Below are 21,473 nucleotides of genomic sequence, written 5' to 3' on the forward strand. Positions count from 1 at the left end.
TACTACTGCACAGGCATCAGCACACACTATCAATACTGTTCTGTAGTATAAAACCCCAACTAGAGACAGGCACCCCAAACAGGAGGGCAACTCCAGGGTCACACATTCACAAGAATCCCTAAGGGAAAAATGGGAGAGCAGTCAACTAAAAGGTTTGAAGCCCTTTCCATCCTGACAGTGTTTTTAAGGTTTAAAGTGCTGCAGAGAAGTTCCCATACTGAAGCATCATGACATCAACGCAGTCTGTATTGAATTTTTGAAAACGGGTGGTCTCTCGCCCTGCTAGGTCTCATTCTTTCTGGTGGTACTTTACTAATGCTCCACTCATACCAGTTTCCTCCAAATTTGAAAGAACTTTTGAAAATTGAATTTCATGTGTGTCAAAAAAAAAACTTAAGTGATAAGATTCCACAAGTTTATATATGGCCTAGTTATGGAGGCAAGTATCAAGATTGATCCAGGTAAGGCCTCATGCCAGCACACATAAGAATCATAGAAGACCTGAAGGTTGGAGGTGTAGAATACACAGGTTCAGATGCAGAACTTGGCCCTGCAGCTACGACAGGGGATCCTCCCGAAGAGGCAGCCAGATCAAAGGATAGATGCTCTTGCCCAGGAGTTTGGTGTACCATACTTTCCATGCCCAATCCGGAGCCACTGGGATGACTTGGCTGGTCTTTCTTGATCTTCAGAACTCTCTGCAGGAGAGGTATTGACAGAAAGGCATACATGAGGCACACTCTATGCAAACGTATCTCCAAGCGAGATATACCTTGGAAACTCCAATGGGCAAAAGTGCTGACATTGAGCATTCTTGGCAACTGGCGAAATGTTTGTGCCAGGGTGCTACCCACACACAGAAAATACCCTGCGCCTCCTCTAGATGTAACTGCCATTCATGATTTGCAAGATGTCAACGGATTAGTTCTTCCGTTCCGGAATCCAGGGTACCTGCCAGGTAGTGCGCCACCTGAAAAATCCCTTGACAGTCCAGACACATCCACAGACCCCACCCCGACCTGCTTGTTACAGTACCACATGATGGTGGTGTTGACCATTAGCACCTGCACCAGCTTGCCTTTGACAGAGAGCAGGATGGCTTTCAACTCCAAGGGGATGGTGCTCAGCTCCAGAAGGTTGATATGGAGTCGGGCCTCTGCCAGAGAACAGACACTTCTGATTTTCACCTACCAAATTGAGAAGTGATTCATGGGTAACCACTGTGAGCTCCAGGTGGGTTAAGGAGAGGGTCTTCCACTGACTATCGCGCTCATGTAGCCACAATTGCAAATTTTTGAAGTCTCCTCTGAAATCTTGACCGGATTGGAAAGATCTCCCTGGTGTTGTACCCACTGGGACAAATCACACTGCAGAGCCTGCATATGCCACCTGGTGTACTTGACAAGCAGGAGGCCTCCAGTCCCAGCAGCCTCAGAGTCATCCTCAGTGAGATCCAGGAGAGACGTTAAAACATTGAGATCATAGCCCGAACATTCTGGACTGTCCGCTCTGGGGATAGGTGTGAAACTACCCTGTGTCTAGAATGGCTCCAATGAAAGGGAGAGTCTATGAAGGACTCAGGTGTGACTTAGCCACATTAATAGTCAACCCTAAGGATGTCAGGAGGTTTGTCGTAGACTGGAGGTGGCTGACTACTGCCTGGGGCGAAAACAACTTCAACTGCCAGTCAGCTAGGTAGGGTAAAGACCTCTGATAATGTGCTGCTAACACTGCCATCACTTTTGTGAACACCCTAGTGGCTCAGCTAGGGCCAAAATTGAGCACAGTGACCTGAAAATACTCACGGCCTACTGTGAACTGCAGGTAACGTCTGTGGGTTGGATGTGGAAATAAGCGTCCTGAGGGCGCAGAGGTTCCATCCAGCCTCCGGGGTTGAGAGCAGACAAGACCAGTGCCAGGCTGAGCATCTTGAACTTGTCTTTCCACAGAGAGGCATTGAGCGGGCAAAGGTCTAAAAAGGGACGGAGATCCCCTATCCTTTTTCAGCAGCAGGATGTAGTGGGAATAACAACCACAACCAACTTCTGGCATCGGTATATTTATGGCTTTATGGCCTGCACTCCTTACTGCAAGAGCAACAGGTAGTCCCCGTTAGCCAGTCTGGGGATGGTGGATGGTGCGGCCGGGTCTCGAGTAATGGTAAAGCGTAACCTGCTGAACAATTTGCAGTACCCACTCGTCCAAAGCTATCGCCTGACATCCTGTCAGAAAGAGTGGTAGGGTGGCTGCTGGAGGAGCAGAAGACCAGCGATGCATGCTGTCTCTTTTGCACTCTCCTCTGGGAACCATGGCCACAAAAAGTATGGGGTCATTGCTGCACCTGCTAGGGCTGTAGCAATATTGGAAGCCCCTACTATAGCCACGGAGGAGACGAAACTGCGGGTGCATCTGGCGCATTGGAGCTGAAAGGCCCAGGGAGCATGCTGTGGCTCTGCTGTCCTTGAAAAGCTTGAGGACAGAGTGTGCTTTATTATCAAAAAGTGGGGAGCCATCGAACTGCATGTCCATAAGATTGGACTGAACATATCTAGAAAAGCCACTGGACATCATCTAGGTGTGCCTAGAGAAGTGCCCTGTCAAGGAAGTCAGAGTTATCCATTCTGCAGTGGATGGTGAACTTGACTGTATCGCGACCATCTTGCACGTCCTGGAAAAATATGGAGCAGGCTTTTTCCGGGAGCATGGGTAATAATTGGGCAACAGAGTGTCACAAGGCTTGAGAGTAGCAACCTTAAAAGCAGCTGGAATTCACCAAGAGAAGGGCCAAACGTTTAGAGAAAAAGGCAGCTATCCCCTTCAATTCCCTGTGAGAGGAGTAATGGGAAATGAGTTTGGGTTTACTCTACTGGCCAAAACCACAAGGCTCTCAGGAGTTGGGTGCTGGTTGAGGAAAGCTAGATCACCCAGTGCAGGGCAATGGTATCTGGCGATGAATAAGTGACCTTTAGTAGGATTTGACTGAAGTACTTAAGAGCATATCTATAAGAGCCTCATTGAATGGAAGTAGGGGCTCAGAAGTAGACTGGTCAGGTTGCAACAGCTTCATCAGAACACTGGTTTTATCTTCTAGGGTGGGAATTGGAGATCAAGAACATCTGCCACCCTTGGCATAACCAGAGTAAAGAAGGAACTGTTTTCCATGGCAGGCCCTGAGGGGAAACTAGCACAATGTCTGGGGAGTATCCAGATCACTGCAATCTTGGAGGACCTTGTACCATTTGTCCTCTAGGTAAGGCTGAGCAATCTTATCCCCAGCCTCATAACTTCCATTATTGGAGTCTGTGCCAAATAACTATAGAAGGACATGAGCCCTTCAAGCAGGTACAGGCAACACTATGGGTTGGCAGTCATCCGGAGTTGATGGCACCAACATTGGGGTCAGTGGATTCCAGTCCGGTGTGGTTTGTGGCACCAGGGAGGGAACTGATTCTGAAGTTGGCCCTCCACGCAGTGATTCTTCAGTAGAAAAAGAGTACAAATCTTGTAGCTGTCATCCTGTGCCAACTTGTGGTGGCACTCTGGCAGAATAAAGGGAACATGTTCCATCCACGATGTCCATCCAACAGACACACGTGGCCAATGTCCTTCCAAAGAGGAGTTGTTATTTTTCAAAGCTTTTTTCTCAGTTGACGTCCTGACCCTACCTTTGATTTTCCTTCAGGATTCTCTGTGTCAAAGCAAAACCTCTATCTATCTATCTATCTATCTATCTATCTATCTATCTATCTATCTATCTATCTATCTATCTATCTATCTATCTATCTATCTATCTATCTATCTATCTATCTATCTATCTATCTATCTATCTACCTATCTGTCTGTCTGTCTGTCTATCTATCTATCTATCTATCAACCTCCTGTGTCCTCTTTCTGAAAAAATAATCTGAAGATAACAACCAGGCAAAAGGGCTTCTGGGGCGAGCGACTGATGTCACAGAAGTAAAAACTTGTTACTTACCTGTAACTCTCGTTCCCCAGTTTTGGTATCTTTCATAGATTCACATGCTTGAATCATTTCAATCGTCAAGGTGGGAGTCCCAAGGTATATTCTAATGCAGCAGCAGTAATTAACATAGCTTACAATGGCAAAAGACATCGAATGTAATATCTTATCCACTTCATTTAAAAAGACCCAAAATCAGCCAAACAGATGACAGCACCCTTTAGAAGGCTCCAGGCAGAGGCATCTTCCCTCAGATTTTCAAGCACTAGTGGCAACAGTTACAATGTACCAAGAAGGGGATCCTTTAATGGGAGGAGGGTGGGTCACATGTGACTCTATGAAAGATATCAATACTGGAGAACAAGAGTTACAGGTAAGTAACAAGTTTTTTCTCCAGTATTGCAGTATCTTTAATAGATTCACATACTCAAATCAGAACACCTAGCAGTTAAATACATGCATAATAAAATAAGACATAAATACAGAAGTGGGTGGTGGGTACAACATTAAAAGTTTTATGATACCAGGCACACCCAACTGGAAAAGCTGCTGAAGTACCGCTTAACCCACCACTGTATTACTGCTCTGTACCGAATCTTGGCAGTAATGTTGGGTGAAAGTGTGCCAGCTTTTCCAGGCTGCAGCACAGGATATACTTTCAGTAGGCACACCAGCAAACAAGACCACCGTTGTAGAGGCTGCTTTTGTAGAGTGTGCCTTAGCCTTTTGTCTTAAAGGCCTACCAGCCTTAGAATGGCAGAATTGTAGGGCTGTTGCAAACCATATGTAGGGAGCTGACTCTGCATATACTATACCAAAGCAAGGTAGTGTGTGCACAAAGTCCAGTGGATCCCTAGAGGTTTAACAGAGGCTAAAGTAGATAATACTAAATGTTCTCTTTTTAGGTCTCGCCTAGCGCAGCGCGCATGTGCTGCTCTTGGATAGGGCCTCTTGGAATCACTTCAGACTTCCAAGAGACTTCTCCATGTGGGTTGGCCTCCTCCCACACATTCCATTGGCCTTTGCATGTGGATTTCAATAATGAAAGCATGCAAATGGCCAAAGACGGGTGCATGTCCCGCCTTCCCTCTAAACATTCACTCCCAAGGCCTAGGGGTCTCAGGAACAAACAAGCAGAGGCACGCATTGTGCCAGCTGCATTCCTCCCTTATCCTTATCTTGTCTTGGCTCATGTTATTAATTAAACAAACACAGTGCTTTCGCATCCATGCTTGTTTTTCTGAGTGCAGTTTGGCCTCTTCCACTGGTATAGGGCGGTGGTACTGTTCTTGTGCACTGTACAGTGAATCGCTTCTCCATGACAGCAGCCTCAGCCTATTATGCTACACAACCATGTATGAGATTCTTTTATTTCATTGTTTCTGTCACTTAGGAGGTGGTCAGCACTTTCTTTAACATGCACCTCTGCTTCAGGCCTGCGAGATTGAAAAGCATGATATATAGTTTTATCATAGCATTTATAAAATGCTTAATAGCGCTGTTGTTCCCTAAAGTGGTCGCCACCAGTGCTGGAGGAAGGAATTTGATTCTTTTTACATGGAATATTGCATAATAATAGATTTGATTGGGCTCTTTCTAAATTCAAATGTTCCAGTGGCTTTGAAGGGACAAGTTATGTAAATGAAGGAACTGATGCTCGCACCGCCGCTCTCGGATGGATGGAGGTATGGATGTGGGGAGGGTGGTGGTGCTTTCATGCTGTGAGAGATGCCGTCCTGTCTTAGCGCATTTACACTCTCAGTCTGTTCTGGAGTTGTCAGTGTTGTGGTATTTTTCACAGTTTCATTCCTGCGGGTGTGATGACTTCATGGCTATATCCGAAGTGTGAGCTGTGCCAGAGCTGCTGTCTGCCAGAAGTGTGATGTTATGTGGAATGAAAGAATGCTCCCATCACCGGCCCCTGGTGGGACTGAGCTCGGCAGTGTGTATCAGGGAGGGGGATGTCTGTCTCGGAGGTCGCCCCTCTTCTCCTTTAGTGACCTTTCTCCTTGGCTGGCTTCATGAACAAGGACTTACCCCAACCCCCCAACCCCCTCGTGATGCGCACGCAGTTTCTTCCTAACGCCTCGTCTTTTGATTTTGCTTTCTTTTGCCCCCGCATCAGAATGTGAAGAAATGCCGCCTTACTCTGCAGAATGACCCCGCTGGAGACCCGGCTGCTCCTCCACTCCTCCTGCTCCTACCAGGACCATTGCCTCTCACATCAAAGAATCAAGGAGATATGTTAAAGATTTGTGTAATCATTCTAAGACCTTTCTGCATCCCATTAACGACACGCAGTTGAAGCGATTTTGCACTCCGATTCCAACTACGGGTGTCGGGGGAGGGGGGGGATGGATATTCTGTCTTGGTGGTGCATACATGACCGGCCCTTGCTCCAGTAGTGCCCTGGCCAGAGAGAAATGTACCTCCCTCGCTACAGCTGGTGAATAAACAACAAAGAGACAGCAGCCATTTTTCACAGGTCTGTCCTTGCCTGGCAAAATCAAAACAGGGACTTTCCTCAGATCATACATCTCCGCACCCCCCAAGCTCACCCTAATCACCTACAATGTAACGCCCACATACTGGCTCTAAGTTGGTTTTTGGGAGAGGGAGGGTGTGTTGATATGTGGCAGGGGGGTTCAGGGGGTTGCGAGGCAGATGGAAGGGCAAGGTGGGGGGCTGATAGGGTGCTAAAAGAACAGCGACTGCAGCACATTAAAAACGTTTACAAGCACTTCAAAGAGAATCACTGGAGCCAAGGTAGCGGATGTTGCTGTCTGCAGGACCTTTAGGTGGACAGTTCTTTTCCCCCCCTGTGATGATTGGCGCCCTGGGCTCGGGCAAAAAAACGTCCCCTAGTGAATACTTGGGGGCGCCAAATCTCACGCAGGAAGAACCACGATTCCACTAGGGAGTCTTTGGTACCCCTAGAACAGGAGCACATTGTGCTTTTTTACACATCTCTTCAGCGTTCACATGTCCCTCAGAGGCCCGTATCTATGGAACTCTCCTGGCTTTAGGAAACAAGGGGAGGTGACATCTGGGGGCCACACGCCCTTCCCCAAACTGAGCTCCTTTACCCCCCACTAGGACACGTGCATGGTTGAAGACCCAAGCTCTGCTCTGGGCAGATAGTGAATGTAGCGCCCAGTGCCTCTTCAGTTTGAGTGGCGCTTGATGGCCCTCTCACTTCACTGTGCGCATACTAATGATTCAGGTGTAATATTGTACAAAGGAGAGAGCTCGGGCTGACAAACAGCTGATAACACTGATTTTATCCCACCCCGGCCTGCCCTCGATAAGGAACGTCACTGCTGGCCCTTCCAATGATAGTGGCCTCTCTCAGCCGGGACCTGCTGCAGTCCTAGTTCCTGCACTTCTAGAAACCGGTAGTTATCGAGGACTGAATCTCTTCGTCACCTTCACAGGAAATTCAACTGCTTTTGTTCAGCACAAGATTGATGCAGCGCTGCATGGTCGGGCGATGTACATCGTGGCACACTGTACAGGATCAACACTTTAAAAAACAAGCATTGGCATAGCCAATAGATCTCGCTTTTGGGACCGTATAAGTATTTAATTATGCAGCACAATATCCTTGGTGCAACAACATCAACTGTTGCATGGCTAAACACTTATAAGGTCCCAAAGGCGAGACCTATTGGCTATGTACATGCACTCTGCTCAACTTACACCATGTTTCCCGGGTTTTACATGTATTTGTGCCGACTGCAGGGGGCTGTGTTTGACCTCATGGTCACAGGTCCAAATCCCCGCAAATTCACTCAGCCTTTCATCCTTTCTGAGGTCGAGAAAATGAATACTATTAAGTTGGGTAACCAATAGACGTCTGTTATTCAGCGCCAAGATGCCCCTTTGTGGGTGAAAGTGCGCTTTACAAATACACGTTATGTTATGTTACTATGATGAACTGCCCACACCTAACAATAAAAACTATAACAAAAAAGCATTAGAGCAGGCAGTGAAGAATTGACAGCATTGCATAAACAAAAAACTAGAACACATTTTTGGTGCTAATTCTGGTTATTATTAGGGTACTTCAGTTGTATATAATGTTTTCTAGGTTATATATAAGGTGACAAATGGTTATAACACTTTTTTTTTATAACTTATAACTTTTAAACATGCTACACAACATTCACAATGCTCTGCAACACATATTAGATACGTTAACAAAGCCAATAGCTCTCTCTAAACACTTATAAGGCCCCAAAGGCGAGACCCATTGGCTATGCCAATGCTTGTTTGGTAGTGTGGTCGAGCAGGTAGGCTTATCAGAGGGCTGTGTAAGCATTTTCTGTACACACTCAGGCAAGAAAGGATTACACACACTCAATGACTAAATCCGGACCTAATTGTTTGTATAAATATTACTTTAGGCTCGGACCAGGAGGCTGGACGAAGAGAACCAATGGCCCTGGAGGTAAGCTGAGATGTTGAAGGGCACGTAGGCACTGTCGGTCAGGCTCCCCAAGGTCAGAGGGCTGCAGCTGCAGGGGTGTACTTTGAGGTCGGAAGATTTTTACCGGTTGCGGTTAGGGGACCCTTCGTGTTGAGGCTGTAGGTGTCGTCATGGAGTCCAAGAGAGGCCCCTCTGGGATTGACTCGAGCCCAGGACTGCTGGGGAACCTTCTTAGCACTGATGGGCCTGCAGGACGAACTGCTTTTTGGAGCAGGTTTCTTCGAGGGCTGCAGACAAGCTGGTAGGGCTAGGGTCATGTCAGTTGTCGCCTGGAGTCTTCACTGCTGCTTGGCTCTGCGGTCCTTCTTCTTCTTTAGGTCACCAGGAATCTAAGGATCAAGGTTCAGTGGTGCACCTAAATACTCAATTTAGGGGTGTTACAGTTACTGTCAGGTAGTAGACAATGGACTGCAGACCTTTAGGGTGACTACCCCCTTTGTATGTCCCCTCCCTTTGGGGAGGGGAAACCCCCTAAGCCTATTGGCTAAACTCCTTCTATCCAATATGGAGGATTTTCTAAGGAGGCGGTCATTTCAGCTCAGGACCCGTTAGGAGTGGTTCTGACTGAGAGGGGACACACCTCTCCTGCTTACTAATTTTCCTGCCGACCTAGCCGCCATAAGTTGGGCTTGGTCGGGGGATGAGCATCTCCACTAGCTGGAGAGGCCCTGGCTAACATAACAAAGGGCAGGAAGCCTTTGAGGCTCACCACCCTGACTGCTTGGGGGTTGATGAGAAGCACCTCCACCTCAAGCAGGTTTTGTTTCTGACCTCCGAGAGCACAATGCTCCCACCTCATGGGGTCAAAAACATGTCTGAAAGTGGCAGGCTGGTGCAGACCAGTCAGCTGCACACTAGAGAACTGATCGTTTTCAAGTGGACATCTCTAAGATGCCCTTTGAGTGCATTTTACAATCTATACAACACTGGCATTAGTGTGGGTTTATTGTGTTGAGAAGTCTGATACCAACCTTCCTAGCATTCAGTAAAGTCATCTTGGAGATGTGGAGTCTGTAATGACAAACTTCCAGCCCATGTATCCAATATGGATTCTCTGCACTTACAATGTCTTTGAATGCACTCGGACGCGCTGTAGGGGCATATTGCTCATGCAGCTATGCCCTCACCTGTGGTATATTGCACCCTGCCTTAGGGCTGTAAGGCCTGCTAGAGGGGTGACTTACCTATGCCACAGGCTGTGGTTTGCTGGCATGGCACACAGAGATGTATGCCAATTCGACTCGCTTCAGTTTTAGCTGCATCAGAACACCCAGTCTGCAGTGGCAGTGTGTATGTGTTTGGTGAGGGGTCTCCAAGGGTGACACAATACATGCTGCAGCCCTTAGAGACCCTCTCTGGTCACAAGAGTCTTGGTACCACTGGTACTTTTTACAAGGGCCTTATATGTGGACTAGAGGTGTGCTAATTGTGGAACCAAAGGTACTGTTTTGGGAAATAACACAGGCACTGGGAACCTGCTTAGCAGGGACCCAGTGCACACTCAAAGGGCATCAGAATCATGCTAAAAGTGGCGGTAACCATGCAAAAAGGGGCACTCTCCTAAACCATCTTGCTATGATGGGTTTGGAAACCGGGCCTCCTTTGTTATTGTTTCCATAAGCCACAAAAAGTGGGTCTGTAGTACGTAGAGGCTTTGTGCATTGTAAGTAGAACTTTAAGCATCTTTTCACGTCGAGAGTGTGTAGAGCTGTTTCTGTTTGAGGATTCGAAAAGAAAGTCTTTAGCATTACGGGTTGGTTGAGATGGAAATCTGTGGGAGCCTTCGGTATGAACTTGGGATTAGTTCATAGAATTACCATACTATCTTTGAATTGCAAGAAAGGTTCCTTTATTGTGAATGCTTGGAGTTCACTCACTCTTCTTGCGGAAGTAAGAGCTAGGAGCAAAGCCGCCTTCCATGTGAGAAACATGAGTTCTGCCCTGTGAATAGGTTTGCAAGGGATTTTTTTAATCAAGTGAAATAACATCATGTTAAGTTTCCATGTTGGTGACAGCGACTTTAACAAGGGAAATGCCCTGAATAATCCTTTAAGAAATTGTACTATTAGCCTGTTAGAGCACAGGGAATGAGACCCCAAAGTTTTTCTATACCGTGAAATAGCAGCTAAGTGCACTTTAATATAAGAGTGCACCCGACTGGAGTTGGCTAGAAATCAGAGATACAGTAACACTTGTTCTGGAGGCGATGAGATAGGATGAACTTTAGATTTCTCGCACCATATACAGAAGCACTTCCACTACAAATTATATGTTTTGTTGTCGGTGTCAGCCCTGGCTTTTGCGGTGATACAGTTCTCTGGAATATCTAAGTGTTGGAGCTCATGGTGTTCAAGAGCCAGGCTGATAAATGCAGAGAAATCGGGTCTGAATGAAGGACCTGCTTGTTGTTCATTGACAGCAAGTGAATCTGGTGTGTCAACTGGATGTGGTTGTCCTCCGACAACAGTACAAGTTCCGTCAAGGGCCATTTTGAAGCTATGAGTTTTAGATGGCATGGTTCCTTTTCCATTTTCCTGAGAAGCCTGGGAATAAGAGGGATCAGTGGGAAAGCTTACACATGGATCCCTGACCATACTATCAACAATTCATTTCCCCAGGACCCTTTATGAGGGTTGGTATGGTGAGATTGCCAACAAGGGATTTTACTTGAGGTTACTTAGTTCTATTTCTTTATAATTAAATTTGAAAGTGTACTTTAGATCAATTATACACATACAATAAATGTTTGTCAAGAACTTATCAAAGATAAAAAGTACACACACGGGATTTGTTGTGAATAAAACACAAGTCTTTTTATATATCAATCAAAATCAAGATAAGGGGGATACAAAAAAGAACAATACATTTAAAGCAATGTAGCATGAAAGATGGGTTAACTTAAATCCACATTTCATCAAAAAAACATCTATTTCCAGGTGGTTTTAACAGAGATTAATTTCATGAATGAAAAGAAATCAACTGTAATTATCAAATAATGCGGAATTAGATGATGGTGTCGACGTTTCGGTCTTGGTGGCAGAAGTCCGTTAGACCATCTTCAGGACAGTTAATAATTGCACAAAAAACCCTTTGTGAATTCGGGAAAAGCACACAGCTTAATCTTCGTTTTTATATATTTTTGCCAAACCGTATTAGATGAATCTAATTGTTGACAAAGTAACTCATATAGGGAGATTCAGACAGGAGAGATCCTCGTTTCTTCTGATATCCTTTTCAAATCTTTCTAATTTTAAGTCTTCAATCAGGCTCGAAAAAACTCCGCCGCAGTCAGGCGTTCCCGACTGCGGCGGAGTTTTTTCGAGCCTGATTGAACCACCAAGACCGAAACGTTGACACCATCATCTAATTCCGCATTATTTGATAATTACAGTTGATTTCTTTTCATTCATGAAATTAATCTCTGTTAAAACCACCTGGAAATAGATGTTTTTTGATGAAATGTGGATTTAAGTTAACCCATCTTTCATGCTACATTGCTTTAAATTTATTGTTCTTTTTTGTATCCCCCTTATCTTGATTTTGATTGATATATAAAAAGACTTGTGTTTTATTCACAACAAATCCCGTGTGTGTACTTTTTATCTTTGATAAGTTCTTGACAAACATTTATTGTATGTGTATAATTGATCTAAAGTACACTTTCAAATTTAATTATAAAGAAATAGAACTAAGTAACCTCAAGTAAAATCCCTTGTTGGCAATCTCACCATACCAATTTATCTGCCTAAGCCCTCAAGGGTCTATTGGGCTTACCCTTTACGTATTACCCTTTATGAGGGTAGCAGCTTGCGCAAAACTGGAATTTCCTGTTCTCTTGAGGTGCAAAGAAAACCCGTTTTGGCTTGCCCTATCGATGGAATATGATGTCCAGAATGGATTGGTTCAGTTCCCATTCGTGACAAGTCTGGGTTGTTCTGCTCAAGGTATCTGCCAGATAGTTGTTGATCCCCAGCAGAAAGTCTGCTCTTATGATCACTTGACGAGCTAATCCGATTTCCACATGTCCTGCGCTTCCTGTGATAAGACCTGAGCCTTGTACCCCCCTTGTTTGTTGAGGTAATGAATACTGGTTGTGTTTTCCATTCTTATCAACACCAATGATCACTGAATCCTTGATAAGAAAGCTTGGAGAGCCAGCGAGATCGCTCTGAGCTCTGGAAAGTTGATATGGATCTTTGGCTGTGCTATACTCCATTTGCCCTGTATTTGAAGATCTTGTAAATGAGCTCCTCACCCTTCTAGAGAAGGGAAAGTGGAGAAAGGAATGTCAATCCTGATGAGAGACTGGCAGAGCTTATCCACCAAGGAAGAGTTGTTTTCATTACTGGTGTGATCCGGATAATGTTGTTGAATTGTCCTTCCACTTGAAGCCGTTGTGCATCTTGTTTCTCCTAGAAAGGTCTCATTTTCAGATGAGCATGAGGTACTAGAAAAATGGCTGATGACATCATGCACAGAAGAGATTTGAGGAGACTAACAGTAGTGAACTTCCTTCTTGAAAGACTGTGAGCTAGCACTGGGAGTTTCCTTTGTCTGTCTGCAGACAAGAATGGCTTGCCTTATAATGTGTCTAAAGTGGCTCCTAGAAAATGTAACCTTGTTGAAGGAAAAAGGAGAGATTTTTGGTAGTTCACTATGAGCCCTAGAGTTTGGAACGTTTATAGGAATGTTGTTGTAAACATCAACGCTTGGCGAAAGGATGATGCCTTTATCAGCCAGTCGTTGAGGTATGGGAAAACTTGAAGGCCTTTTTGTCATAAGTAGGCAGCCACTGGGGCGAGACATTTTGTAAATATTCAGTGAGTGGATCTGAGACCAAATGGGAGCACCTTGAATTGGTAATGAGTGCTGGCTACTATGAAACTGAGGAATCTGCAATGCCTGGGATGGATGGGAATATGGAAGCAGGCATCCTAGAGATCGAGGCTGGTCAGGAAATATCTGTGATTGAGGAGAGGCAGGATCTCCTGGAGGGTGATCATACAAAATGATTGCTTTTTCAGGTACGTGTTGAACTTCCTGAGATCCAAAATGGGCCGCCACTCCCCTTATTTCTTGATTTCTTGAAAAAATGTGAGTAGAAACTCATTCCTTTCTGATAGTGTGGAACCTTTTCTATGGCCCCCTTGGCCAACATAGTCTACAGTTCCTTGTGAAGATGAAGAAGAGATAGCATAGATTGTCTTAGTGGAGTAGGAGGTGGAACTTGGATGAACTCCAGGGGCGTGGACATATGCAAAGAGGTCCAGGACCCATTTGTTTGTACTGATCTTCCTACATTGATGGACATATTGTGAAATTCTCACTCCCACACGATGATCTTCTGTAGATGGTGTAACCAGCACTATTACATTGTCTTGCTTCCTGAGGGTGTTTCTGGCTGAAGCTGTTAGCTTTCTCCTTGGTTGTTGCTTAGAGTAGGCTGCCACTGCTCAATACTGCTGGTGCTGCTGGTAGACAGAACAAAAGGACTGCTGGAAGGATTGTTGTTAATACCTCTGCCTCTGGAATCCGTCTCGATAAGAATATGTTCCTCGCCGAAAAACTCAATAAAAGGGTGTTTTTCGGAACTGGAGGTTTCTTAGGGAATTAGCTGTCTTAGTATCTAATTTTATTGCCTGCAAGGCGTCATCGACGTGCTTCCCAAATAGGGCATGTCCAAAATCTTTGTCTGAACTTCAGGCCGGAATTATGTAGCCTTGAGCCAGCCCTGGTGTCTGAGTATTGCTGATCCTGATAGTTGCCAGAATCCAATTGACACAATGTCCATAACAACGTGTATTATCTCTGAGGCAGATCTTTCCCCTTCTTGTAAAATCTTTGTAGTTTCTGCTTGCTTGTCTTCTGGCCAGAAATCCAGATATGTGATGATGTCCGACCACATCTGGCGGTCGTATCTGCCCAGAATAGCCAGAGAATTTGCTGCACGAACATTACCAAAATTCTCTTTCCAATATTATCAAGTTGCCTGCCCTCTCTGTCACACGGAGTACAGATTGTAGTGGAGGGATTTTTTGATCGGCATTGTGCAGCCTGTGTAATTTCGAGTCCGGTTTCGGATGTCCTATGAGACAACCAGGCGAAACTTCGGGCGATTTATATTTTTTGTCAATTCTGGGAAGAACTGGCATGTAGGTTGCTGGCGTCTTCATTATGTTTACTCCTTCTTCCCAAATGTAATCAACAATAGGGATTGCCCTTATCGTATTTCTAGACTGTTCTTTAAAGTAGTACAGAAAACAATCCGACTGCTTGACAGTGATCAGGAACTGAAAAAGCTTAGCCGCCCTTTCCATGAGCGTGTGGAACACACAAATGTCCTCTGGCGGAGAATCTACTGGTTGCGGTGCTGGCGGTGGTATAAGATAATCGTCACATTCATTGGTCATAGTTTGGTTGTCTGGAATCTCTCCTTCTTCCCTATCTTCATTGTAATCATCTGTAGACGATGGGTCATCTCGAGTAGACAGGGCAATGTTGGCCTTTGGGGTCATCCTTGGAGTAAGTGGAGGCGGAATAGGGTCTGGAGACTTGGGTTCAGGAGTTGGTGCACCTGTAGGTTTTTGGTTGCGCTCCGGCTGGTGTTGGGAAGCACTTGTAGTAGTCCTGGAGCATGCTGTGTAAATTCTGGACCAAATCAGCAGGAACTTGAACCATACCCTGTGGTGTTGAAGGAGGAGCAAAGTGGTGGTACTGCTCTGCATATTGTTGCCCTTGAGAAATGGGCTCGTAATAATCCCGTTTATCTTCATCATCTTGATATTTAACGTGCAACTTAGAAGGACTATGAGCTACATCAAAAAGTCCCTGATCATCTTCATCTGAATCACCAAAATCCAGCAAGTGGCTTGGGGGTAATGGCGACACCTGTCAGGACTGCAAATATTGGTACTTTGTTAAGGCAAGGAAAGAGGAGAGGCAGAGTCAGAAAAGTAAGCTGTGTTTCCGATGTCCAATGATCAATCACTGGAATACCATAGCCGGTTAGTGAATTTGAAAGGTAGTGTAAGATGGCCGCCATTTTAGTTCATGAATATGAGGCATCTGGTTTACTCACGTTCTTAGAATCTTCTGGTCCAGCTTAGTAGGAATTCTAAACTGCGCACTTCAATTTAACCTTGTGAGGAGATAGATGTCTCAACGGTAATCTCCTAAATTAAATCCGAGATTAATTTAAGGGAAGGGTTTCCCTTTCTACTTCTGTCTCTGAGCTTTTCCTGGATGGCAGAAAAGAGTTCGAGTACTGCGCATCCTCAGTTTCAAGCCTACAGACATCTTGCTGAGAGTGATTCATTGAAGTAACGTCCTAGACCTGCGCAGCCGCTTCAGAAACTCTGTCAATTGGGCAGAGCTCAACTCTGAGTGACAACCGGCGGCTCTGATTCTTTGAAGAGGGAACCGTAGCTTCAGGAAGGTCAAGTAAGTTCAGTTTTCTTTTACCAGTCATGAATTTGAAGCCACCAACATCATTCAAGGTGAACAAGGCATATTTTTTGAGTACTCAGCAATTTCATTATTGAAAAGCCAAGAGGAAATTTTAAGAGCAAAGACTCGTTCAAAGACTTCTGTACATAGTTATCTGCCAACGGTTGCCCTGTAGAAATACCTGCGGCACGTTTTTCCAGTCTTTCTCATTCCTCTCATTCCTTCCTTGTTCCTAATAGTTAAGGATTAAAGGTGTTCAGACATACTCTTGTAAATAATTGTAGCAAACCACAATACAACAGAAGTTCCAAGGGACAAGTTGACTACAGCCTAAAGACCTAAATAAAGAATATATGAAACAAGATCTACGTTGCACAAGAAAGAACTTATGACACAAGATCTAAGTTGCAAAAGAAAAAGACTAAAAGGCTACAGAAATGTGAACTCTTGTTGAGTCTATCATTAGCAATATAAAAGACAAGTTAAGTTATTTTCAGAAGAGAGGCAATACCTCCGAAAAGTTAGGCAAGAGGTGTCAGTTTAATATACAGATTAAACAGAATTGTTATTCTTTAAGAATATTGATCATATTGTTGTTATAATGTATACCTTAGGTATTCCCTTACATAGAAGACAGCATAGAGTACAGAAGACATAGTGTAACAGACGAGGTTGGTCCGAGGGAGTCCAGCAATCAGGCAGAAGTTGTCTCTTCTCTGTCCCATTTCCCTTTCCCCCTTGCTGGTGACACTAGACTGAATTCAGGCTGGTGTCACTGGAGGGTGGGCTTTGGGGTCAGCACCAGAACTGTCTCTGTGGAGTGTCAAGGGTTCTGACATCACCTTGCTAGATGATGTAAACTCTGGGAGAACACTATCTGGGGATGATAATAGTCTCGATGGTGTGGTCAAGATCAGCATATGTGGTTTCTTAGACTTTGCTTTCAACGCAGACGAAGAAAACTTTTCAGTGAGCTTCATCGTCGACAGTCTTGTTGAAGAGGTCTTGGTCTACGTGTTAGTCGACGTGGTCCTTGACGGAGTCGGTACAGTTCCCATCGATGTAACTGTTGTCGTCAACAAGGCGGTTGCTGTCAATGAGGTGGTGGTGGTTGTCAACTAAGTGGTCTTTGTCACCAAGTTGGTCTTCGTCAGTGAGGTGGACGTTATCGATGGTATGGTGATCGTAGCTGTGACGATGTTGGACGTTATGGCAGCAGTCATCGACACCTTAGTTTTTACTGCAGTCGACGACGATTTCAGGGGCATTGCTGTCGTCGACAATATTTTTCTAGTCGGTTTGTGCTTTCCAATGACTGGTTCAGAGAAGGATCTGTCAGGCTTTAATGGCACGGCTACAGATGGAGTAATAGGTTCAGATTTAGAGTCTGAAGAAGCCCTTTCTCTATTTCCCTCATGAGAGGAGCCTTTTGTAGACCTATGGTGGGACTTTTTTAAGGCTTTTCTGTGTCCCTGAGGCAACTCATGGTGTGACCCCTCTTTTTGTGTTTCTTTGAGTAAACAGATCTCTCTATATCTTCTTCCTCAGAAATTATGCCAAATCAAAAGTTTTCCCTCATGATCTTTGACAGTTTTAGTAGAAAAGGTCCTGCAGATTTTACAGTCTTTCACCTTCTGGGTGGGATGAAGGCAGTAGGTATACTTTCCGAGTGCAGCTTCTTCTTTCTGCAGGTACCACAAGGTCTAAAGAGTCCTTTCTGTCATACTTGTGCCCAAGCCGGAGTCGCCGCGGTAGAAGGGGTGAGGTTTCCGCTGGTATAAAACACGAAGCATCCAAACATCGAGCGCTTTGTGTTCTTGTTGTTCGTGTGAGGAGACGTCACTTCCGGGTCGGCCCCTCCGCTTCCGGGGCTCGCTCTGCAGCGGTGATGCGTCACGTCTGATTCCTGCCTCCTCCTTCTCGGGACGTGTCGGGAGTCCTTCTCTGTTGTTGACCTGACGCCGCTGACGGCGGCACGAGAACCGTCAGTGGCATTCTCTGCCTCTATCGTTCTCTCCAGAAGAAATTTCCCCAGTCTGGCGGTAACGCGCTAGTGGTAGTCAGGTGGTCCTGTCCCTCCCTCAAAGCTCCTGTGGCTGGCCATGTAGGAGCTTAATTCAGCGGCGCTCTGGCATTTGTTTTCCTCAAGGCTCCATTGCTGGCTATGTAGGGGCTCATTTCAACGGCGCTCTGGCATCTGCATCTTCATTATATGTTTAGCAATTAAGCAAAGCATCACCCCCTTTCTTCGCATATAATTTATGTCGTATTGTCTTGTATGTCGAATTTGGAGATCGCTATTAGACTAGTAGTCCTTAAAACTCCTTTTCCTTTAAGCGCTACATATATAGCTGATTATTGTGAGTAGTGGCAAACAATATGCTCAGTGGAGATTAGAAAGGTTGTGCTGAAAAAACAACCTACACGATATAGTGTTTTCGTATATTGTATGTTCGTTTGATTACTGGGAGGTTGTGCTATAAACAACCCATGCTATTTTTGAAGCCACGATACATTACATGTTCGACAAATGTTTGAGAGGGTAAGATGAGCCATTTCTATACTACATAAAATATTTATTGTAATGTAGAGCGGTTAGATATTCACATATCTTTCTTATGTTTAGGAACATCACATCTGTCATCCATTTTTACCATTTTGTGGACACTTGTGGAAGAGGGGAGATGTTCAGGTAGATAATTGGACCTATCCTTAGCTCTGTTATTTAAGATCTAGCCTCACTGTCTGCTAAGCTTCACTATTTGCTAACATAGCTTTCTGTTTGCAGGACTTCTTTTGGATCTCAGTGAGGCTTTCATGGTGTTTGGAGGTGCGTTGGACCTGCCCTGTCTCTGCTTCCCTTGTCTCCCCTCTTCCCCCCACTCACTTGTTCTGCTTTGACCTTGTTGGGCGGGCGAGTGGTGGAGGGAAGTTGGGAATTATCATCTGGCTCCTGCTTCCTGCCCCTGCAGAGACCTCAGGTGAGCCTGACACTTTCTTCATGAGTTCTGAAATACTGGAACACAGCTAAAGTAATCTGGAATAACAAAATCAGAAGAACTGAGCAGAGCTAAAGGAGACTCCGTAACACACAGCATGCGGTAGAAATCTGAGGGAAGATGCCTCTGCTCTGAGCATTCTAAAGGGTGCTGGCATCTGACTGGCTGGAGTTTGGAACCTTTTAATTGAAGTGGATAAGATATTAAATTAAATGTCTTTTGCCACTGTATGCTATGTTAATTACTGCTACTGCTTTAGAATATACAGTGGGACTCCCACCTCAATGACGGGGATGATTCAAGCATGTGAATCTATGAACGATACTCCAATACTGAAGAATGGACAATATACCAAATGGTCAATGCCACCCAAAATCTATATATGGATGGGGAAAAAAGACCACGAGATGGTCGAAATGCGTCACCTGAAGCCACAATAAAAGCCATTTGGAAGCGATATATAAGCATAAACAAAAGGGATTGTTTTGAGAGAAAAGAGATATGCTGTACAGATGGCATCATTCTTCAAATACAGACTTAAGCTTCAACGTAACTCTCATCTCTCTATACAGTTTACATTTTGTAGCAGTCCCAGCTATGTCCAGTTCAGCTGTACGCAGCTCTGGGATACAGTCAAGTCTTGCATCCAGTCAGTTCACTACTTAAGCATATGTGTAAGCACTACACCTACATGCAGGTGGACCCAGCAGCTTTCATGACCCCTGATACCATTACTATGATGGTGTTGTATCCAGCGACAGCTGTCAGATGTCCTGTCTGCTTCACCCTCACATGGGTGAAGGGTACCGTTAGGGTATTAGCTGTGATATCATCCAGTTGGGAAGACCAGAAGAGGCAGCAGCAAAGTTTGTTCCAGGGTAAAGGGAGTACATTAGGAATGGTGCTGCAGTGGTATTCACAAAGGCCATGAATTTGTTATGTGGTTCACTCAAAAGTCCATTTACCCACTGCACTAGTGACTGCAACTTCCCACTCACCTACGTTAAAAAGGTACAGGGACATTTGAATACGGTTGATGCCTGATGATTTACAAGCTGGGAGAGCAAGTTTGAGCAAGTTTGAGAACTACTCACTGTGTTGTCCCTTTTGTCCCTTTTGTTATTGCACCACTCTGAGAGATGTGCTCCCCCGGTCACCCCATCAACCCAGGCATTTTGTTTTCTTGAGCTTCGAGGACCAATACAGTTATGTATAAATAGTACTGTTTCTTTTTCATTGAATATGTCAAAAACTACTGTAAAGATTTATATCAACCCACAAAAGGAGGCAAAGTTGGAGGGAGTTGTCTTTTTCCTGGGTTTGATCTGATCCTGCCCAGCAAATCTTGCTGTGTACTCGTAAAAAACGTCTAGGCATCTCAATTGAAAACCCATTCGCCTCCACCTCTCCTGCTTCCAAAAACTCTTTCAAAAATTCAAAGGTGGCTGAAGGCGCTATTCTAGAAAAGTTAGACCAAGTTTGGTAAATTGGGATCAAATTTGTTAGGCATTAAAATTGCCTTCCTTTTAACTGCAACTGTCGCCTAACTACATAGTGCATCTTGCAGACTATAATATACATGCATACACTTACACAGATGATTTGTTCGAAGAAATATAGGGGATGCTTTGTAAGGTACAATATTCAACACATGACAGCAATACAATGTATATATTAAAAATATAAACAACTCACCAAATTTGTGCACCACCCACAGTTTGGCCCTGCTTGTATACATTCTCCACACGACTTTGCATTCGCTTTTAGACACTCGCTGTCATCTATTTTTGGAAAGGGAATAAAGTATGTGTTCAACTTTTAAGCACCGACAGATGAAAATGAGACTGTTAAAATACAACTGTATATAATCTAAGTAATGATGGACTGCGACAGTATATGTCACATTAAAAGGAACCCACACAAGGAAATAAAATAATTTACCATCATTGTGCTGAACCAACTTTGTCTCAGACATGTTACCATTAACATACTCAATTATATGCATTTATAGATATAGGTAGTGGGCAAGCTTGTTGGTATGCACAATCTTCCCAGCCTTCCCTTTCGCCATGTTAAAGGAGATTTGCCACTGGGACAAGTCGGGATTATTCCATCAGTCTACACTAGGCTGGCAACTTATAGATCTGCCTGTCCTTCCCAGGTAGTGGCCAATCCAGACACTGCCTTCCAGAATCTGCAACACAGTAACTTGTTTATTGGCAAGTTCCATCAGTCAGCTGGGTCCTCCTTTCACGTCATTGTACTCCCCTTGAGGAGTCTCCGCCTCAACTCATCATGGAGGCAGCTCAGGATAGCCTCTACAGTTCTGCAGGGGTATAAAAATTATCTGATGCAAGGTTTTCTACAGGATATCTATGCGTGACCCCAGCTAGAGGATTCTAAAGCTGTCAGCCATCTTGCGGCCTCACCCAACGATCTGTTATTTTTAACGGATGGTATGCGCAAGACAGCTTGTCTGAAGCTTAATTTTCTAGTTTTGTTGGATGTTTTGTTTTTTGGATTAGAAGAAAAAGTACTTCAACTAATATTACAAATTAAACTCTAAATCTCGTCC

The 21,473-nt window shown here is 44.7% G+C and overlaps 1 protein-coding gene across 2 annotated transcripts in view; it reads right to left on the reverse strand.

Moving 5' to 3' along the window:
• LOC146789601 (integrin beta-1-A-like) overlaps positions 1 to 21,473 on the reverse strand; it is a 319,722-nt gene that overhangs the window by 261,537 nt on the left and 36,712 nt on the right. For both annotated transcript variants that reach the window (XM_085631859.1, XM_085631858.1), the window contains exon 3: positions 20,594 to 20,679. In XM_085631859.1, coding sequence (XP_085487985.1) covers positions 20,594 to 20,679 — 86 coding nt within the window. The remainder of the gene's footprint in view (positions 1 to 20,593; positions 20,680 to 21,473) is intronic.

The sequence above is a fragment of the Triturus cristatus genome, chromosome 10, assembly GCF_964204655.1.
Source record: "Triturus cristatus chromosome 10, aTriCri1.1, whole genome shotgun sequence".
In the NCBI taxonomy this organism is placed as follows: domain Eukaryota; kingdom Metazoa; phylum Chordata; class Amphibia; order Caudata; family Salamandridae; genus Triturus; species Triturus cristatus.